This window comes from Diplotaxodon limnothrissa, linkage group LG5 (genome assembly GCF_057381915.1).
Source record: "Diplotaxodon limnothrissa isolate DT_005_m linkage group LG5, D_limnothrissa_male_GT1.1, whole genome shotgun sequence".
NCBI lineage: Eukaryota > Metazoa > Chordata > Actinopteri > Cichliformes > Cichlidae > Diplotaxodon > Diplotaxodon limnothrissa.
Window position 1 is genome coordinate 38779289 of NC_140600.1, and position 20562 is coordinate 38799850.

Below are 20562 nucleotides of genomic sequence, written 5' to 3' on the forward strand. Positions count from 1 at the left end.
TCTGAGCTGTGACAGTGTTCTCTAATGTCGCTAACATTTTCTAATATAGCAACTCACAGCCATCACACAGTAAACTCTGTACTCTTAAAATGAGCAGGGCAGTGCATTTTCCTCCACCTTCTCTTTACGGATCCTCGTTAAAAAGACAGAAGAGCTTTTTAAACCTGCTCATCTCTCACAGCTCTTTGTGTTATTAAAGTTTAATTTTGTTGTGGAAAGTCGTAGAACGCACTTCCTTGGCTTTAAATTGAAACTGTATTTTCCTAAACTTGTAGGTTAAAGACTGCAGCCTTAGCTGTTAATTCTAATGATCCAACACCCCAAAACATGGATATATGTGACATATGTCCATACGGATCGCCGGCTACGCCAGCAGGTGTTTGTGGTGCTGGTTTCTTCTCCTAATCAAAAGCTTCTGTTAACTGTTGTGCATGCTCAGACTTGATGGCATGAAACTGCAGAAAAGCATATTGTCTGTAGGCTAATATGAATTTCATATGGATGGAATAGGAAAACAGTATTTGAGTAATGAGCTTTTGGTGATCGCTCTGACCTTTATCAGTCCCCGTAATCATCATCCATTTGCACAACCCTAATGTGATCTGTTTTAGATATGCAAAAAGTTTCAAACTTGAGCATAAACTTGTCTGAGGTTATTAAGTTTACTGGTTCTGAACAACCGGGTCACTTCCCCAAAGAAAAGGGACACAGGCAGACAGAACTTTGGGTTGTCTGTGAAGGTTCTCAGTCATCCAGATCATCGTAGTCTAAGAAAAAAGCGTCTGGACTTCTTTAAGTTTCTTGAAGACGTTTCATCCGAGAAGTTTCTTCAGTACTGAGAGCGTCTGGTGGAGAGTCCCAGATTGGGAGTGTCCCCAATAGGGTCATGGACCCCTATTGATCCTCTACCTAACGAGTCACTCTCAGCCAAGGTTTTGGGTGAACCCATAGTGAGACCTTGCCACACCCTGTTATCTGATTTACTGAGATCAAACGGCCCAGGATGAGCAATAGACAGTTGTTTTGTTTTGTTTTTAAATGCATAGAATCCAGGAAATAAAGTCGCTTAAAATAACCTGTGAATGTCACCAGCCCACCTGCTCGAGGTGTCCTCCCAGGTGTGCAGCTAAAACCGACATCCCAGCAAGCTTCTTGAAATCCAAGTTCTAATAAAACCAATTTTTTTTACTTTAAACCGTTAAACTTATACAAAGTTCTACAAAAATAAAAAGCAGGCCACTATTTATACTTTTTAATTCAAAGTAAACGCCACCATGTCGACTTCCTGCAGTGATGCGACTGCAGTGATGATGTAATTGGTCAGAAAAGACCCAGCAGACAGCAAAGCAGATCAGTGGCAGAGCAGAGAGGACAGAATAATGGGCTTGTCAGTGGGTGACAAACGGTAATGGCAGAATGCTTTTCTTCTACTCTTTTATTTTTGTCTTTTTGGTACAGGCCCCATCAGCTGAGGGCAGTCAGGCTGCGTCTCCAAGCCGCTCAGTGTCTGTGCAGCGGTTAGATTTAATGTCTCAATCAGCTGCTCAATTGGTATGAAATATTCTGGTGGCTGTTGCTTCCAGTAAAGAGGGGGGAAAAAGAGATCAGTGTCCCCATTTTTTTTCCCCCCGCTGCAGTCTACAGCATCTGCTGTCAGAAAGTAGAAAATAAATGGAAGATCTAAATGTCACAAGAATCTTTTCATTAAAGGTGATGGACGTGTGGAGTCTGGGTGCGGCGGCTCTGGTCAAATTAATTACTCACAAAGCCAGTCATGACTCTTGCTGTGTCGCTCAGCTCTCTTTATAAGTTTCCTGTGTCTCCTGATCAAACAAATATGAGAGAAAATTTACTGCAGGCTGAGAAAGATCAAATAAAAGAATTCATTAACTTTTATCTCTACATTTGACTCTTCATATTACTTTCATTATGCATAAACTTTATATTTTACTGTTGTTTCAACTGTTAACAAAATTATTTTCCAAATATGGGATACTTAAAGTAAATCTTCTTGTTTTGCTCATTTGCTGCCAGTGTCGTCATCAGTTTTATCAATTATTGATGTTTCTCTCACTCATTTAAAAGGCTGTGTTGCACAGAAGCTGGATGTGGATCACAGTGTGGGTCAGGTTAGGTGTGAGTATCTCCTCAAAAAAGTGGTTTAGTTAAAGTGTAAGGGTAATGGGTGTTATAAAACATTCAAACATGGACAGCTGCATAAAAGATGGAGCACAGATCAAGTGTTTGGTTTGATTTTTGTTTTTCTCGTCTCCGGCTGCAGTTTTGAAAGTGAAAAATCATGTTTGAAAACCTCACATTTAAATACTCGCAGTCTAACACTTACCCTCGTCATGTCTTTGTGGTTTTTCGGGAGTTTGCTGTTTTAAGCTTAAGTTGAGTGGAGGAACGTCCACTGAAGAAGTCACTTGGATGAGTGACGAAACGTTCCTCCCACAAAATGCTACGTCCAGATGAACAGAATCAACTTTTTGGAGAGTAACTGGGAATTAGGGCTGTTCGATATAACGATATATATCGGATGACGATATAAAAACATCTATCGTTTCATTTTACGCTATCGTTTGTTTTGTGGTGTCGCAAAATAAACTGTTTACGGCAATATTTTTTCATGGTTCTGATGGTCACTGTAGTGGCTATATTCATTTCTTAAAGTTCTCTCTTTCTCTTATATTTAATACAACCACACTACGGACGGACAAGGGCCTGTTTTTATGCGTTGTCGTTCGCAACAACGACGGTAAAACCACGGCGTGTCAGCTTGTTTATTTTCCACATAAACCTTTCACAATAAAGCTCAAGATCCTGTTGAGACTTTTCAAAATAAACAGAATCACGTGAAAGATGCAGAGTATTTACGGTTGAGAAGCAAAAAAATAAACCTTAGACTCAAACGTTAGAACAGGCTTTTCCCCGCAGCACGCCGTGTAATAAATACTCACAAAGAAAACGGCGGCCATTACAGCTTATGTCTAAAAATGTGTCTCCCCCCGTCACCTTGTAAATGAGACATATTACCATAAACATGCCATAAGAGTGGCCAGCCAGTGAGCCAGGTGGTATGGAAACACCTGACAGGAAGGTCCAGGTGTAGCTTTACAGCAGCGACTGAACTTTCAGAGTAAGAGCTGAGATTGCCCACTAGTTGGACCAACGTTGTCCTAAACAGTAAAGGTCTAAAACATAAAGAATGCTTTGTAACATACTTCCTCCCACATGGCATTGCAAGCAGCATGTCCATTTACAGGAATGTGGTGCACAGCTGGAAAAAGTCTTTGTCCAGTCAGATAATTCCTCAAGTTACCAGACAGGAGATGCCAAGCACTAGATAACAAACTAGGATCAAAGTAACATTAGCTCATTGATTTTTATGGGTCTGACCTTTTGTCATCTGATTAAAGTGTTTCCTCTAATAGAAAACCAAGAGTGAAGTAAAAGTCTTTAAATAAAGGCTGCCCCCCTCACTACATCCAGCTGCATGCCTGCAAATGTCTCACAATAAAAGCCTTCTGTCCACTCACACATGGAGCATTGGATTTATGTTGAACACCTGGGTTTGGAGGAAGCTAATCGATGTTAGCCAACATTAGTAGTTAATTTTGTGTTTGTTCCTCTTTGTTTAGAATTGGCTCACTGATGCTTTGTTTGCTTTCATGTTACTTTAGTGAAACTGTGACACCACGAGTGCAGTGCTGGCTGGTTTTGAACAGACTGAAGCTTCACTCGTGGAAATTAGAACAACTGTGTGAAGATTCAATGTTACTATAATTTCTCGTTTTAAATACAGACCTGTTGCATTCTGCAGCTCAGGTGAGTAAAGGTCTCCGAGGAACTGCATTATGCTGAAAAATTCCTTATCAGGAGAGGTTTTTTTCCCAACATGCCCGCGGGTAGCTGTCGGTAGCTGTGGTTAGCTTTCTTAAACAATGACTTTGTGTGTGCCCTTGGCAACTTCATCTGGGAGAGAAGGCACCCGGCAGCACAAATGAAGAAGAACATTCATTAATTCTTTTTAGGGGGGGCACTAGACTTTAAATTGATTTTGTGCTTGAATGAAAACAAACTGTGGAGCCCCAAGTGAGATTATTGATGCGATGTTAGCCATTAGTCACCATTACAAAGAAAGCAAAACACTTTGAGTGGAGGTGGAGGTAATCGCCGGATGCCTTTCTGTTTCTGACAAAAACAAGTTTTTCCCCTCTTCATTGTTGCATTTGAGTGATAAGGAGACAGACGTGCCTGGAAATAAATACAATAAGAGCTTACATATCTCACCCAGATCAGAATCTGACACCTTTATCTAAGATAGTGATATTTTCTTGAGAACATTAAGAGAATGAGTTTTTATTAATTCAGTTTTAAACTATTTTCTGCTCCCACTAGTAGAGTTCTTTCAAAAAATTCTGAAAATGGATGAAAAACAACAAGTTTATCACGTCTACACTGGAAAACAGCATTTGGTAACAGTTTTCATAGAAATCTATACAATCTTCCAACATGTTGTGACTGTATTGATTTAGAAGTACTAATACATGCCCGTGCTGCAGTACTGCTTTCTGTGTTGGTGGAATAATTGGCATATACTTATTCACATTGAAAAAACAAAAGTTAGAAATGAGATATGTTTATTTGCTAAAAACAATCATTTTAGCCCATTGCTGGGTGGGGTGTAAGGCAATGTGATGATATATCATATGTCATGTAGATCAGCGGTCCCCAACCCCCGGGCCTCGGACCGGTACCGGTCCGTGAGTCGTTTGGTACCGGGCCGCGAGAGTTGAGGCTCAGGTGTGAAGTGTATGGTTTTCAGGTTTTTTATCAGTTTTCAGCGTTATTTTGTTAACGTTTTTATCGTTAACTCTGTTTTCCTGGGTCTTTTCACATGTGTTATGAATAAATCTTCTTTTTTTTCGGTACCGGTACTAGTTTTATTTTGTTGTATTTATCCGCGACACCTTAAAGGCCGATCCTTGAAAATATTGTCGGGCATAAACCAGTCCGTGGCGCAAAAAAGGTTGGAGACCGCTGATGTAGATGAGAACCTTCTGAGTTCTGCAGTGTAGCTGCGCACCAGCTGTAGTTTGTAGGAGTCATGCAGACACATTTCATGTATTATAGTAATTATTTGGTCTGCACCTAGAAAAGTGTGTGTGTGTGTGTGTGTGTGTGTGTGTGTGTGTGTGTGTGTGTGTGTGTCTCTGACCGTAAACAGTAAAGGGAGTAAACAACAGATTTGAATCACTTTAGATGATTAATATGAGGAAATAAAGTCTCAGCATGACATCACACCTTTAGCCTGTGTGACATAAAGCTGCACAACCACCTGGTTAAAAATCAACATATTTCTTCAGCCATTACAGCATTAAACAAGCCTGAGTCACAGTCAGCGTATCCCAGTTATTACTTGCCCATTTAAAAATAAATAACCCGGGGTAGCGGTCATGTCCGGTTAGGGGCTCTGTTGGCTCTCAGGTGACTGTTTCCTCGCGGCTGCGTGCAGCGGGGCTAGGGGAGGGTCTGTGCTGACGGACGTGGGTTACTGACCTGGTAGCCTGGCTGCCCCTGGGTGGGTCCGGGATGGGCGTGAGGTTCTGGGGGCGCTCCGTCTCTGGGCTGGGACCCGGACCGGGCCTCGGGGGCTTGGGTCCTGGTTGGTGTGTTGCCGGGGTTGTGGGCGGGTGGGTGCATGGGGGCCCAGCCCTGGAGCAGGGTGCCGCCGGTGCGTCGAGCCACCTGGGGGGCTCTTCAACTGGTGGGGGAGATTGTCACATCTTGCAGGAGCTTTCCTCTCCTCAGGAGCTCCCTCTGCAGGAGGGGGAGAGACAGGAGAGGTGGAGGAAGATCTCAGCCTGGGTGTTTATTGTCTTATGTAGTCTGGAAGATGAGTGGATGGTGGGGTGGGTGCAGTTTTCTCTGTGGTGGGGTTGGGTGGACTGTCCCGGGCTCTGTGGGGCCGGGCGGCGCTGCTGCACTGGGCCCGGTCTGGATGGGCCTGGGCCCCCTTTCCCTGGCGGGTCGCGGAGTATGGGGGTGCCTACTGGGGTCAGCGGGGGAGCTGGCCCCAGGGAGGGGTCACTTGCCCCTCCCTTCCTTCCCTCCCCATCTCCAGCTGCCTCCCTCTTCCCGCTCCACCACAACCACCCACACATGCAGGGCCTTGGAGTAGGGGTATGTCACCAGGGTGCAGAGGAGGCTACCCCCCCCCCCCCTCTGTCCCCTTCTGGCTGCCTCTGCCTCAATTTTATCCCACAACTTAGACATTCACATTACTCACACTCTCATTACACATACATATAGGATCTTGGGGGTGGGCACGATACACGGAGTCCAAAGTACCATCAGGGTGTACACCCCACCCCTGGCATCGTTGCCCACCTCTCAATTTTAAATACACGTAGACATTGAGGGCCAGCAGGAGGGACCATGCACTTACCTGCTGCTCTCTGGCAGGTAGCTCCATGCCCTCCTGGGTTTTAAATGCACCTTAGAACACACATGCATCAACACTACAATGAGCGGGTGGAGGGAGGTTTGGAGTCTTCTCTCAACCCCATTCTCTGCGACCTGCTGGAGCAGGGGGGCTAGGACTAGGAGGAGGAGTTGGCCGTCCGACTGCGGTCTGGAGTGTGGAGCCTTCCTGCTGCTGCGGAGTCGGGGCGGTCTGCCTCCCCCCACCACAGGGAAAAGGGAAACACCACCTGGGTCTGGGTGCAGTTCCCCCCTCCAGGGGCGGGGGCACCTAGACCCGGTTTGTAGAGTACGCTTGGGGAGTGTGATCGTGTGTACAACGTCTCTTTATGTCTGTCTCCACGTTGGTTGAGTGTGGAGTAAGTGCATATGAGAGCATGAGGGTGGGAATGGATGTTTGTGTCTGTGTGTGCCTGTATGTCTGTGTCTATATGTCAGGTTGGGTGTCAGGCGCCACCTCTCTGGGGACATCTCAGGCCCTCCAAGGTTTGGAGGCCTATCTCCCCCTACCACCACTTCCCCTGCCAGTGGCGGACCCCCTCAGACAACGGTGCGTTGGTGGTTCTTTGTGTCCGGGGATGGGCGTCCAGGTACACACCGGCTCACTCCTTGGCGGCCGCTTATCGGGGCCTGGAGCCTGGGGCTCGCTCGGGCCACTTCGGAGGTGGGGTGCCCCCGGCCTCTCGGCCTGGGGCTCGGTCACTCAGGCGCAGCTGGCTGCCGGCGGAGCTCACGGGCGCGTCACTGCAACTCCCCCTGGCTTCTGCTCCGCGGCTGCTGAGTGAGCCCTCATCTGGGACTCTCCTCAGCTCTTTCCGGGACAGTGGCGCAGCTGCCCCTCTGTTGGTCTTCCTTGGTCTCTTGTGTTCTGGGGGCCTCTGGATGTCTGGAGTTTTGATCTCCTCCACACCTGCTTCACGCCCTGGAGGACGGGGCTGTGGCCCCCCCACACCCTCTAGCAGATTATTACATGAAGGAACCTTTTAAAAAACAAAAAACAAGCGCGTCCATGCTCACAGGTGTACACACAGGTTATCACACCCACAAACTACACCCTCTTTGGCTCCTACCTCAAAGCACACTGTGTTCTGTTGATCTTATGTGCTGCACAATAATGTTTAACATTTAGTATTTACTGTCATATTCCCATATATCATTGTGATGTTGTTTATTCTATTACTCTTGTTCTCTTCTGCTTGTTTTCTTTTTTCTTTCTCAGCAGGTGATCCAGGTGATTGATATATGCTTTTTTTTTTTCTCTGCCCGTTCTGTTGGTTTTTGTCTTTTGCCCTTCTCCCCCGTCCCTCTTCTCAGCTGTTTCTCTTTCCCTCTTTCTTTCTCCCCTTCTTTCCCCCAGTCAAGTCTGTCCCGTATTCAAGAATACTTCATGGGGAAACAACTGAGGAAGTTCAGCAGTGCGGGATCCAATGACAAAATCATGTCTTTATTCTGTCTTCTTCCACTCACCCCAACCAGTCACAGCAGATGGCTCCGCCCCTCCCTGAGCCTGGTTCTGTGCAGGCACACTGGCACAGCACATGCGAGTGAAATTCTTGTGTGCGAGCCCCACAAGCAACAGAGATGTGCAAACACAACAACACAAACGAGCAAAATACAAGAATGGCCAACCTGAAACTAATAAATATATGTACAATATATAATAGTGTATGCATTTCTGGATGTGTATACTAAATATTTTCCTACGTGTGTGTGTGTGTGTGTGTGTGTGTGTGTGTGTGTGTGTGTGTGTGTACACATTTTTATAAATTAAATAGTAAAAAAGAAAATAATAATAATAATAATAATAAAATATATAAAATATACAGAGTTGAATATGTGCAAAACAAGTGGCATTTATATACAGTGTGGAGTGCATAATGTTGAAGTTCCAGTAGTGAAGCTGAGGTGTCTATGACGTGTTCAGCAGTCTGATGGCCTGATGGAAAAAGCCTGCTGTTGTTCTGTTTACTGTTCGTCTGGGTTTTATACTTATTTATATATATTGTCAACAATAGACAGCTGCTATTGTTTTTTGTTTGTTTTTGGGGTTTTTGTCGTTGTTGTTGTTGTTGTTGTTGTTGACATGTCAGTGAGACAGTTCATGCTTCGAAAGAAACAAGATGCTAATCAACACTTGAGGCAAATCTAAAATCTAAAATACCCCTAAACTTCGCTCCAAAACAAAGACACACAACCTTGGGTGTTGTTTGTTTGCCTTTTCCTAACATCCAGTTTCCAAACCCTAATATTTGCTTTCCCGACCATTTATTATTAATTTAGCACTCGTTAGCAAGTCTTAAAATATTTCATCTAAGTGATTGGCTTTTTTTAATGGGCTCCATCACATGCCGTGCACTTCCTGTAACATGCATTAAAATCTGGAGGTGCTCTCCTCTCTCTATCTGGTTCAATAGTGTTACATTAAAGCCTCTGCCATCTTTTTTCCACTGACAGAGTTTTAAAAGCCGTAAAGCCATCAGTACCTGAGCAAGTCACTTACTGGTATCACTTTAATGCATATATATTATGATAATCTTGTTCCCTGCTTATTGCTGCCTTAATAATGGAACACTTCATTGATCCCTGAAGGAAAATCCTCTTTATGCCTCCACGTTCATGCTGAGGCTAGAGTGCAGTAACCTGTGACTGTGGGTGATGGATCCACTCAGGGATCTTTGAGCAGGGCAGATGCTTGCTGACATTTATGTTTGCACCGTTTTAATCCTTTTTTGCCGGGAACAGATCCTGATTTGCATTTATAAATGTTTTACTTAAATCACCAGAAAAACTGAGTTACAAGGAAAACGAGTTTGTGGTAAAGTGAATGATTGTTTTAAACTAAGTGCAAAAAGAAAGCAGTTTAGTGCATCTAAATGCTCTGCCTTAGTTTGAATTATTATGCACTTTGTCAGCACGCAGTAATGCTCGCACGTCTCCATTTCTGATGTGACTGACTGTAGGAGGATCTTCTCCTTCTACAAAGCTTCTAAATAAGGAGGAAAAATGAATGGATGCAGTCTGTAAAGGGGAGTACATGTAAATTACAGTCACAGAAATATCTTAACAGCTGCCAGTGTTGCTGCAGTTCACTAAAACAATGCTGTAAAACCACAGCATCCCCCATGTTTGAACTCCCAGAGCCCCACTTTACCTTTTCCAAGAAATATTTAATTCAACAACACTCGATTCCAGCAAACCCGTCATCCGCTGCAAGAACAGCAGCAAAGGTCTCAGCAGTCCTGCTGCTGTGTTTCAGTGCGGTGTCTCTGAAGCTACCTCGAGATTTCAGTCCATTATGGAGTCTGTGCGTGTCGCTCTCACAGTCTAAGACTCATCTGCAGTAAAGTAAATGTTGGACTTGCTGTTTGTTTTACAGGGCGAGATGAGACCATGCAGCCTGCCAAGCCAGCCAAGCCGTCCTTCCTGGAGTACTTTGAGCAGAAGGAGAAGGAGGCGAACATTCATAATGACGGAGGAGGAAAAGGACAAAACAACGCTGATAACCGCAAACTGCCCGGAGAAGGAGATCTTGAAGTGGTGAGCTGGAAACGTGGCGTACACTGTTACACTTTACCGTGAAGCCGTTACCTGGTCCACTGAACACCTGTAGATGTTACTGAATTCACATCAGTACAAGCACTGAGGTGACAGGAACTATATTTAAAATGGCACCATGAACACGGCACAGGGGTATGATCCCCACCAGCTGCTTCGTTTTCAATAAAAAGTAGAGGTCTTCATTTTGGAAATGTTCCTGGTATCTAAGTGAAATACTGATTAAATACGAGGAAAAGTCACACAGGTTTGAAAGTAAGAAAACACTCAAACCATAAATCTGATGGGCGAGGGTAAATATTACCTGTACAAATACTGTGTGTGTATTTAAGTGCGCTGCTGCCGTCTGCAGTCAGGTTGCTCTAAAAAGCAACACGAGTAATGGAGATGAAGACGGTGAACCAGCTGCACAATGAGCCGTGTGATTCAGGCTTCTCTCCTAAAATAAAGTTACTAAACTAAACTAGTGAGGATTGAAAACTGCCAGTAGCTCATAAACTTATTATAAATAAGAAACTACCAAAGTGGATGGAGGAGATGGAGCTAACCCAACTGCACCTTCTCCTTTGGCTTTATATGCATGCAGGTGAGCCTCTGCAGCTAATCAGAACTCAGATTAAACCATAGAGAAAGGGCAGGAGGGCGGAGGTTAATCACAACATGGATCGGGCTGAATGCTCCTTAGAACCTCTCAGAATATGTCTGATGTCTTCAGATCAACCTGTGGAGATGTCTAATAAACAATGAGTGATGTCTAGACCAAAATACTCAATTTTGCTCTCCAAGGGCCTGATATCCACTTACGAGGACGTTATACTGCCACTGTTCTATCGAAATTTAAAACGAATATCCTCATATGTGGATCTCATTTTTCTCAGAAACAAAAATCAGGTAATTCTTTGTTTTTACATTCATCAAGTGCCAATGAGCCCAAATGGCAAAGAGAAATTAAAAATGCCATGGAAGAGTTCGGGTCTTAGGTTAAAGAATTTAAATTCAAAGCTCTAAAAATGGTTAAAATTTAGTTTATTGTAGCTTCTGAGTTGCTTCACTTTTCAGAGCCTGATGCCTCAGATGAAATCATGTTAACGAAAAAGCAGAGGTTGTTTGTCTCGCTCAGAGACATTTATGCTGGACGCGTGGCTGCTCCTGCTGCTGGAATTAAATATTGAATATGTGACCTTTAACTGCGAGGTGGTTTCTCTTACCTGATCACCCAGCTGCCGTTTCACCTTTAGCTGTTCAGACGACGCATCAGCAGAAAGCAAAACGATAAATAAAACTACAGGTAGGCACCGAATCCTAAAAGCTGAAATTATTAAAAAGAAACAAACAAAACAATAAAGCAAAATTGTATTTTGCAGAATTTATTATCAGTGGTGAAGCTTTGCTTGAATTATGTACAACACTGAATTTCACAGCGGCTGTTTGAGCCATAAAAGAACAAAGACGTGTGTTCTGCTGAATGTGCGCATGTATGACTTCATAATTTTCAAGTGTGTGTGTGTGTGTGTGTGTGTGTGTGTGTGTGTGTGTGTGTGTGTGTTGAATGCACTTATATGTGTGCAACTGTGCGTTTGAAGTCGGTACACTAACAGACAGTGACGGCTCCCCGCTGGTTGACCCTGATTTTCCCTCTTGTTCTCCTGGATCTTTAATATTGTAACTGTTCGATGTAGGAAGGAGGGAAGAAACACACAGTCACTCACACACACACACACACACACACACACATACATACACACACACACACACACAGAGGATCATCACAGAGGTGTATCGCTCGTGGCTGTGACGCCTACATGCTGTCAGGTTTGATGCTTGTCAGGCACACGTTCAGTTAGAAGATCGTCTCTCAGTGACTTGAAAAAGTTTTGGATTGTGTGTTCGAGGGAGACGAGTTGACTTAAACATTTACATCTGCACTCGAACACGCAGGAATATAAGCAGCATGCATTTATAGACAAGAGGAAGTACATGACAGATGCTTCCTGTCTACACTGTTTGATCAGAGACTGCGTTGAGCTGAAATGCTCCCCAAAACACTGAGGAACAGGACCTGCACATTTACAGGAAGTGTAGAGCAGCTGGCTCATAACTGGACATATGGAAGTTCCAGTTAGGTTTGCTCTTTGTGGTTTGCATTGTTTTAAATGTGTTTGTTATCATCAGCCAGTTTAAAGGTGGAGAGCTCACTCGGGGTTGGTAATGAGGTGCTGCCCTCATTATGACCACGAGCAGCAGGTGGCGACCAAATGAATCAGAGTGTGGATGCAAGCAGTGGCAACGCAGGACTTTAATAGAGGAGCAGATTGATTTGTTTGTTTTCTTTCAGTTAGTTTTGTTATTACACAATACTGTTTATTCAAAGTGTAATCTTTGTATTTTAGTCAGCTAAATTATCTTTTCAAGACTTTTCAGTTTAGTTTCAGTATAACTACAACAGCACCGAGGATAAACGCAGGTTTTACTAATACTGACATTTTCACAGGTTGAACTTGCCTTGTGTTTTGTAGCACAGAGGATCTGAGTATTTCTGTGTCTGCGGTGCATGAACATACTGCCAATTAGCACTGAGCCTCTGTGTGTACAGAGACGACCTGATGGCAGCAGAAGTAAAGCTGTTTCTGCAGCGTTTAGGGGAAAATCAAGTCGGCTTTACTCGAAGACTCCAATCCCACTCGGGGGGGATTTATTGTTCCATTAGACTTTCAAATGTGAGGATAAAAAGCTAATTTCTTTTTGGATCTCTAATACACTGAGACAGCTTGTTGACAGCCGCATGCTGACTGTGTTTAATTTTAGATATGTCGGCTCTTCTATTTTTGTATTTTGCTATCAGATGTTTTTTTAATGCTCTTACCCGGGACAGTCATGTAGGCTCGTTGAAAACTCCAGCAGTTTGTGATTTATACATGTGCTTTTTAAAATCTTTTCGAGGTTTATTTCTTCCCGCGCAGGGTTGCTCTTTCACTCTCGTCTCTGTAGACCCTTGCTAATAGTGTCCCCATTGTACATGGCAGAGGTGTTTGCATAAATCGCCTTTCACCTTTATTTTAAGGTGTGTCATCATCTTGTATAGGATTTTAAGGTCTATATATAGCTGTCCTGCATTAATATTTACCATTTTAGCTGTGGTTTTAGCTCCAGCCTCCTTAGTAGTGTGACAATGCAGCATAAGAACATATGGAGGAAAGCACTAACCTGCATTATTCATGAGAAGACGTAGAACAACCTTCCCCGCGCACCACCCAGCGCTTTCTCTTTTTCTCTGTCTTCATTCCCGTCTATTTTTGTTCTTCACTTATTGGTTTCTTTTTTTCATCCCTCCTGCTGCTTTTTTCCATTCTCTCTATCTCTCTATCTCTCTCTCTATCTCTATCTCTCTCTCGCTCTATCTCTCTCTCTCTCCTCTTCAGATGTAAAGGAGTCCATGTTCTTGGCTGGCAGACGGTCAGCGGATGCAGGTTGAAACCAGTCACTGTCTAGTGAGCCCTCATCTGTCACATGATCTGTCAAAACGTAACTGTTAAACAACTTAAAGAGACATGCCAACACACACACACACACACACACACACACACACACACACACACACACACACACACACACAGACCACTGGAGTTTGTTTGCTTTCCTGATGGCGGCTTCAGTGCAGTGGTGGGGGAACTCCAGGCCTCAGGGGCCGGTGTCCTGCAGGTTTTTGAGGTGTCTGCTGGTTTAAATGGCTAAAGGACCTCGTCAACATGTCCTGAAGTTCTCCGGAGGCCTGGTAATGAACTACTCATGTGATTCGTGTGTGCTGACCCAGGGTGATACCTAAAACCTTCAGGACTCTGGCCCTTGAGGCCTGGAGTTCCCCCACCCTGCTTTAGTGACTCATCTTATAATCTCAGCAGACATTATCTTTCAACTTTTCTTTATTACCTTTCCCTAGCATCCTCATCCTCTGTCACACCAGGCTTCTGTATCTCCTTCAGTAGGTTGTCCCTCCTTTGTGCCTTCCCCCGCCTCCTCCACCTTCAGCCAGTAGCAGTTTCCTCAAACACCCTGCTGGTGATCAGCACTGGGAACAGTTATTGTTAACCCATTTAATTTAGTCATTCTTGACACCACCCTCCCATTTATCCGTGTCTTACACCAGCACTAGGAGTACCCTAGCTTTTGCTTGTGGATGAATGGAAACTTTGCATAAAGGGTTCAAAACCTCTTCCAGGGAGCCGTCATGCGTTCGAGAGGGAGTCAGACTTGGTGGGAACACGTCTGAATGTCTGAGTACAGCCAGAGCCAGCAGGCGCTCATTGTTAAAGATTTGTGTACTTTAACTGAAAATCAGACGTTCTCCACTGCTTTAATGAACATGGATTTGTTTCCAGAGGTTCCTGTTTGAGTCTTTATGTCTGGAATGAAAGCAGCTATTGAACAGAAGGCTCTCTTCAGCTACTCTGAGTCTATGGCTCAACTTTTGACCTCTGTGTGATCGAGGCTCAGAGAACCCTAGAGCAGCGGTCCCCACGGACCGGTTTAATGTCAGACAATATTTTCATGGACCGGCCTTTAAGGTGTCGTGGATAAATAGAACAAAATAAAATGATACGACCAAGACAAAAACTGGTATTTGGCATTTTGTAAATATAAAAATAAACATAAATTCAGAAACATGTGTAATTGTGTAACTTTATTAGCAGCGTCCTCCTGAAATTGCGCCAACAACACTGAGAGTAACATCCCCCTCTCTGCCCCTTAATGCTCTCTGGTCGCTATGGTAACACATCAATATTTCTTTCAAAATAAGACACAACTGCAACACGGAAAAAGACCCAGGGAAACAGAGTTAACGATAAAAACCCTGAAAACCATAAATTTCACACCCGAGCCTCAACTCTCGCGGCCCGGTACCAAACGACTCACGGACTGGTATCGGTCCGTGGCCCGGGGGTTGGGGACCGCTGTGCCAGAGCAGTTGGAGCCTGGTGCTTCTGCAGGGCCTGATGAACTAGCAGAACAACTTTTGCTTTGAATTTTACTCTGACCAACAGTGAGATCCCATATCAGGTTCCCACGGAGATATATCGAAGTTCTGTTTTGTTTTGGGTTGTTTTGCAATCTTTAATTAATGATTGTGATAATTAGCCCCATTTAGAGAATCTAGCAGATGAAATGCTGCTGTTAAAGTGTAAATACAGCTTTAAAGAAAGGGAGTGAAAAGCATCCTGATGTGCTGCTCGTCTTCTGGATTTGCCGCAGGTTTTTGACACAGCTGATCATTTCTATAGTTTCAGTCATTACTCAAGAGAAGTAATGTAACGCATATTAATCCTTACTTAAAAAATCATGCAAATAATGCTTTACTGAGAATAAGTAATCTGGTAACACTGTTACATTAGTTCTGTGGTGAACTGCAACACTGAGTTACATTATTACCAGTAATCAGCTGTTCTGCTTTTTCATATTGTTTATTTCATATTTAGATGTGAATCGAACAAAATCTGTCCCGGAGTGAAGAAGTGAGGAAACACTTGATGGGGCAGTGTGCTCTTTCTGGTTGCTCCTGAGCAGACTGACTCTATAACGCTGTCCTGCTTAGAACAGTTTGAAACAGATGAGAGAATAGTGCTGTTGGTGAGCCTGATTGCTCTTAAAGCTGCACTGAAGTTTGTTTGAAATGGAATCTTTAGTTCTTGTGACGGTACATCCATTTCTACAAGCAAAGCCCCGTTTGTAGTCTGCGCACACTTAAGAAGTTGTGTACTCATAGAAAGCTCTGAGCTGGCAGGACGAGCTGCAACAATGTCAGAACAGATGAGCAGCTTTGTATCTGCAGCCAACAATACAGTGAAATCCTTTAGCTCTTCAGCTGCTGAATGCTCCACTGTTTTTGCAAACTCGTGTTTGGCTGCTGAGATCTCACAGAACTGTTTCTGCATGAAAGGGAATTAAAATGGCAGAAAAGTGCTGAGATGAGCTGAAAAGGGAGAATTCAGCTGTGGGTTTACCACTACAGCAAAATATGAAAACTACAGATCCACACAGCAGCCTTAAATACCCTTCGGTTTGATAAGGATAGGTGGAGAGGGAAAGCCCACCCCCATTCTTCTTGTACAGCCACCGAGTGCTTTGATGTCGTTCCCTTTAGAGGGCGGCTCTGTGTTTTTGGTCAAATTATGCAGCGTGCTGTGGAAAAGCTGAGAGAGCAGACGGTTTGTAAGCAGTTAGCTCAGGTGCTAAATATTTCATAACCAAAGTGTGTGTTTTTGTAGTTGTTTGCTCAACAAAATAATGCATCACAGCTGCAGCTGAAAAGAATGCGCTCATAACAACATTATGGATAATTCATATTTTCATTTTAATGACCGCATCCTTAACCCTTGTATGGTGTTCGGGTCTGTGAGACCCGTGTTCAGTTTTTTTCAAAAGAAAAATTAAACAATTAATTATTTTTTCACGTGTAAATGTGTTGTGTCTTTCCACTCACTCCACTTGATTATAACTGATTTATTTATAACATTTTATATAAAAGAAAAACGAGAAGCACATTAATTCATAAATGTGATCTAACAAAGGTAAAGGGAAAAAATTAACCATGTTTGCTGTTCATATGTCTTGTAATTGGGATGAAGTAAACATCTGTTGAGTAATTTAACATAAAATTGTTTGATAGTGTTAATTTGGAAAGCCAAAACTCTAGCGGGTCCACCAGACCCATGAACACTGGCTGAGTAACAAAAATACGAACACCACACAAGGGTTAAAGAGGGACTCCTCCCTAAACCCGGCATCGAAAGTTACAACAAAGTCAAGAGTGTGCTGTGTCAAATGTGTCAAAGTGCATCAGGTGATTTTATTGGTTTAACTGAAGAAGTCGTCAAAGTTTTAGTTTGTGTTGAAGTTTGAATGAATTCAGTCGGCTGTGAAGTCGAGCGCACCGACCGCTGGAGTCGAAGCAGGTTTCAGTGTTGAGGATTGTGATGGGAGGAGCCGAGCGATCCTTCTGTTAATAACAGCAGCAGGTGCACAGGTGTGATGTGCGTCTGTGTTTAGGTGAAGCACACTTTCACTTTGGGTTTGAACCTGCTGATCAGCAAAAGTACTGATAAAGCTCCGAAGGTCACATCTTTTTTTTTTTTTTTTTTGCCTGTCCCGTTTGGCTCTTTTGCATCAGAATTGTTGTCTAAAGGCAAAGAAAGATGCCCAACGGATTTACTTTACCAAACTGACCATCCCAGCCTTGCCATAATGGTCCATTTGATTCACCTTTTATTGTTTATTTTATTTTCACTTACTGAACATGGGACAGACTTGACTGGGGGAAAGAAGGGGAGAAAGAAAGAGGGAAAGAGAAACAGCTGAGAAGAGGGACGGGGGAGAAGGGCAAAAACCAAAAACCAACAGAATGAGCAGAAAAAGAAAAAAAAGAATAAAAAAAAATTTAAAAAAAAGCATATATCAATCACCTGGGTCACCTGCTGAGAAAGAAAAAAGAAAGCAAGCAGAAGAGAACAAGAGTAATAGAATAAACAACATCACAATGATATATGGGAATATGACAGTAAATACTAAATATTAAACATTATTGTGCAGCACATAAGATCAACAGAACACAGTGTGCTTTGAGGTAGGAGCCAAAAAGGGTGTAGTTTGTGGGTGTGATCACCCGTGTGTACACCTGTGAGCATGGACCATCAGGGTGTACACCCCACCCCTGGCATCGTTGCCCACCTCTCAATGTTAAATACACGTAGACATTGAGGGCTAGCAGGAGGGACCATGCGCTTACCTGCTGCTCTCTGGCAGGTAGCTCCATGCCCTCCTGGGTTTTAAATGCACCTTAGAACACACATGCATCAACACTACAATGAGCGGGTGGAGGGAGGTTTGGAGTCTTCTCTCACCCCCGTTCTCTGCGACCTGCTGGAGCGGGGGGGGCTAGGAGGAGGAGTTGGCCGTCCGACTGCGGTCTGGAGTGTGGGGCCTCCCTGCTGCTGCGGAGTCGGGGCGGTCTGCCTCCCCCCACCGCAGGGAAAAGGGTAACACCACCTGGGTCTGGGTGCAGTTCCCCCCCCTCCAGGGGCAAGGGTACCTAGACCCGGTTTGTAGAGTACGCTTGGGGAGTGTGATCGTGTGTACAGCGTCTCTTTATGTCTGTCTCCACGTTGGTTGAGTGTGGAGTAAGTGCATATGAGAGCATGAGGGTGGGAATGGATGTTTGTGTCTGTGTGTGCCTGTATTTCTGTGTCTATATGTCAGGTTGGGTATCAGGCGCCACCTCTCTGGGGACATCTCAGGCCCTCCAAGGTTTGGAGGCCTATCTCCCCCTACCACCACTTCCCCTGCCAGTGGCGGACTCCCTCAGACGTCGGTGCGTTGGTGGTTCTTTGTGTCCGGGGATGGGCGTCCAGGTACACACCGGCTCACTCCTTGGCGGCCGCTTATCGGGGCCTGGAGCCTGGGGCTCGCTCGGGCCACTTCGGAGGTGGGGTGCCCCCGGCCTCTCGGCCTGGGGCTCGGTCACTCAGGCACAGCTGGCTGCCGGCGGAGCTCACGGGCGCGTCACTGCAACTCCCCCTGGCTTCTGCTCCGCGGCTGCTGAGTGAGCCCTCATCTGGGACTCTCCTTAGCTCTTACTGGGACAGTGTGGGTCTTCCTTGGTCTCTTGTGTTCTGGGGGCCTCTGGATGTCTGGAGTTTTGATCTCCTCCATACCTGCTTCATGCCCTGGAGGACGGGGCTGTGGCCCCCCCACACCCTCTAGCAGATCATTACATGAAGGAACCTTTTAAAAAACAAAAAACAAGCGCGTCCATGCCCGAAGGTCACATCTTAATATTCCAGTTAAAACCTCCCGTTGCTGTTTTGATGCACTTCATCATTTATTTAATAAGTGAGTATTTTTTTTTATTGGCTAGTTTAATAACCGATTAAGAATTTATTGGCTAGTTTAATAATTAAGCTGTCTTCTCCAAAAGTTAAAATGCTTCTGACATAAAAAATATATTTGTTGGTCTGTTAGGTTAATTTTACTTCTTCATTGATGAGTCCATAAATCAAAGAAGGTCTTGTCCCATTTTTAAATGCTTTAGTTGGATGATTCCTGTAAAGCAATACTCATGATTGATTACTGTAAATATATTGAATGAACTGGACATATCAGCAGCAAATGTTGATGTGAGCTTTTGGCCCTTTTGGCCGCTTTTTTGGAGTCCAGTTGTAGGACCTTCCCTTGTTCACGGTTATCTGTCTAGTGGACTCAAACGGCGGCGTTATTTTAGCTCTATTGATTCTGGGTAATAAATAGCCTGAGAGCGTTGTGCTGCTGGTAAAAGCTGAGAGGGGGAATCCCCTGGGGAAAAGCTAAAGCAAGCACCAGGTCCCTGTCTGAGGCCGGCAACCGAGAGAGGAGGGATTGAATACAAGTCAATAGATTCATCCTTTGAAAGCTGCTAAAATAGATACTTTCATCAGACACTTTGGTTATTGCTGTCATGTGTGACGTACTTTGAGGGCGCGGTAAAGGTTTTTGTCAGCGTCCACTAATGGACTGCGTCCGCGTTGATCTTTGACCCTAAAGTCATCAAATCCTGCTTCGAATGTCGTTGTGACGCGTTGTGTGTATCAAAAGCTGACCGTGAGAGTTCACTCATGACAAACGTTCAGTGTTCAGAAAACTTTGTGTTTCTCGTAACTATAATTTAAAGCAGAGAGGTGAGAGCAGGGAGGGAGTCTGAAGCCAAACTGTGAGCTGGTTCCACATGAGAGGAGCCTGAAAGTCAACGCTCGTCAAACTCAGGGAAAATAAATGTTTGCTCTTAATGAGGTGCCCTGACTTTCCGTCTCACACACCCGAGGTCCTCAATGCTGATGAATAAGCACAGCAGCCTTAACATAGTTCAATGTGTTCTCCTCTAGGTAAGCACGTGGTCGGTGGAGGATCTGCGGCTGAAGCTTGCCTCTCTGGACCCTCAGATGGAGCAGGAGATCGAGGAGATCCGCCAGCGCTACCAGTCCAAGAGGCAGCCCATCCTCGACGCCATCGAGGCCAAAAAACGAAGGCAGCCGAACTTCTGAGAAGTTCTGAAGGATTTCTCTCACGTTTCCCGCAGCAGTTTGGAGGAACGTCACCGAGGCTGCTGGAGTTTCTGCGTGATGTGACGTTTGGGGAGTGAGGATTATCGGTTTGACGTCTGCCTGCTGAGCTTTTGGACCTTTGTCTAAGAAAAACTGTAGAAAAGCTGTTCAGCTGAATATCATTGACATTTATTTTGTCTGCTTGAGATCCATGATCCTTCTGTTTGTGGCATTTCTTTTCATTTCAGTATCATCAGCAGCAGTTTTGGACTCGAGTTTCTTTCTGCTTATTTCAAGCTTGCACACAGTTGCTTTAAGGAGGTGAACAGGTGAACATACCTGGAGACCGTCAGGTCCTGTCTGTAATCATGTGGTACATCATCATTTGAACTGCTGACTGTTAAACTTCGGTACTCGTCTATTACTTAACTTCTTGCCATCATTGTTGGTGAAGCTG

General features: G+C 44.4%; 1 protein-coding gene across 1 annotated transcript in view; it reads left to right on the forward strand.

Moving 5' to 3' along the window:
* LOC146632853 (serine/threonine-protein kinase 4-like) overlaps positions 1-20268 on the forward strand; it is a 44539-nt gene extending 24271 nt beyond the window's left edge. Inside the window, exons 10-11 of the mRNA XM_085353601.1 lie at positions 9863-10023; positions 19947-20268. Coding sequence (XP_085209727.1) covers positions 9863-10023; positions 19947-20105 — 320 coding nt within the window. The 3' untranslated portion in view covers positions 20106-20268. The remainder of the gene's footprint in view (positions 1-9862; positions 10024-19946) is intronic.
* The last annotated feature ends 294 nt before the right edge of the window (positions 20269-20562 follow it).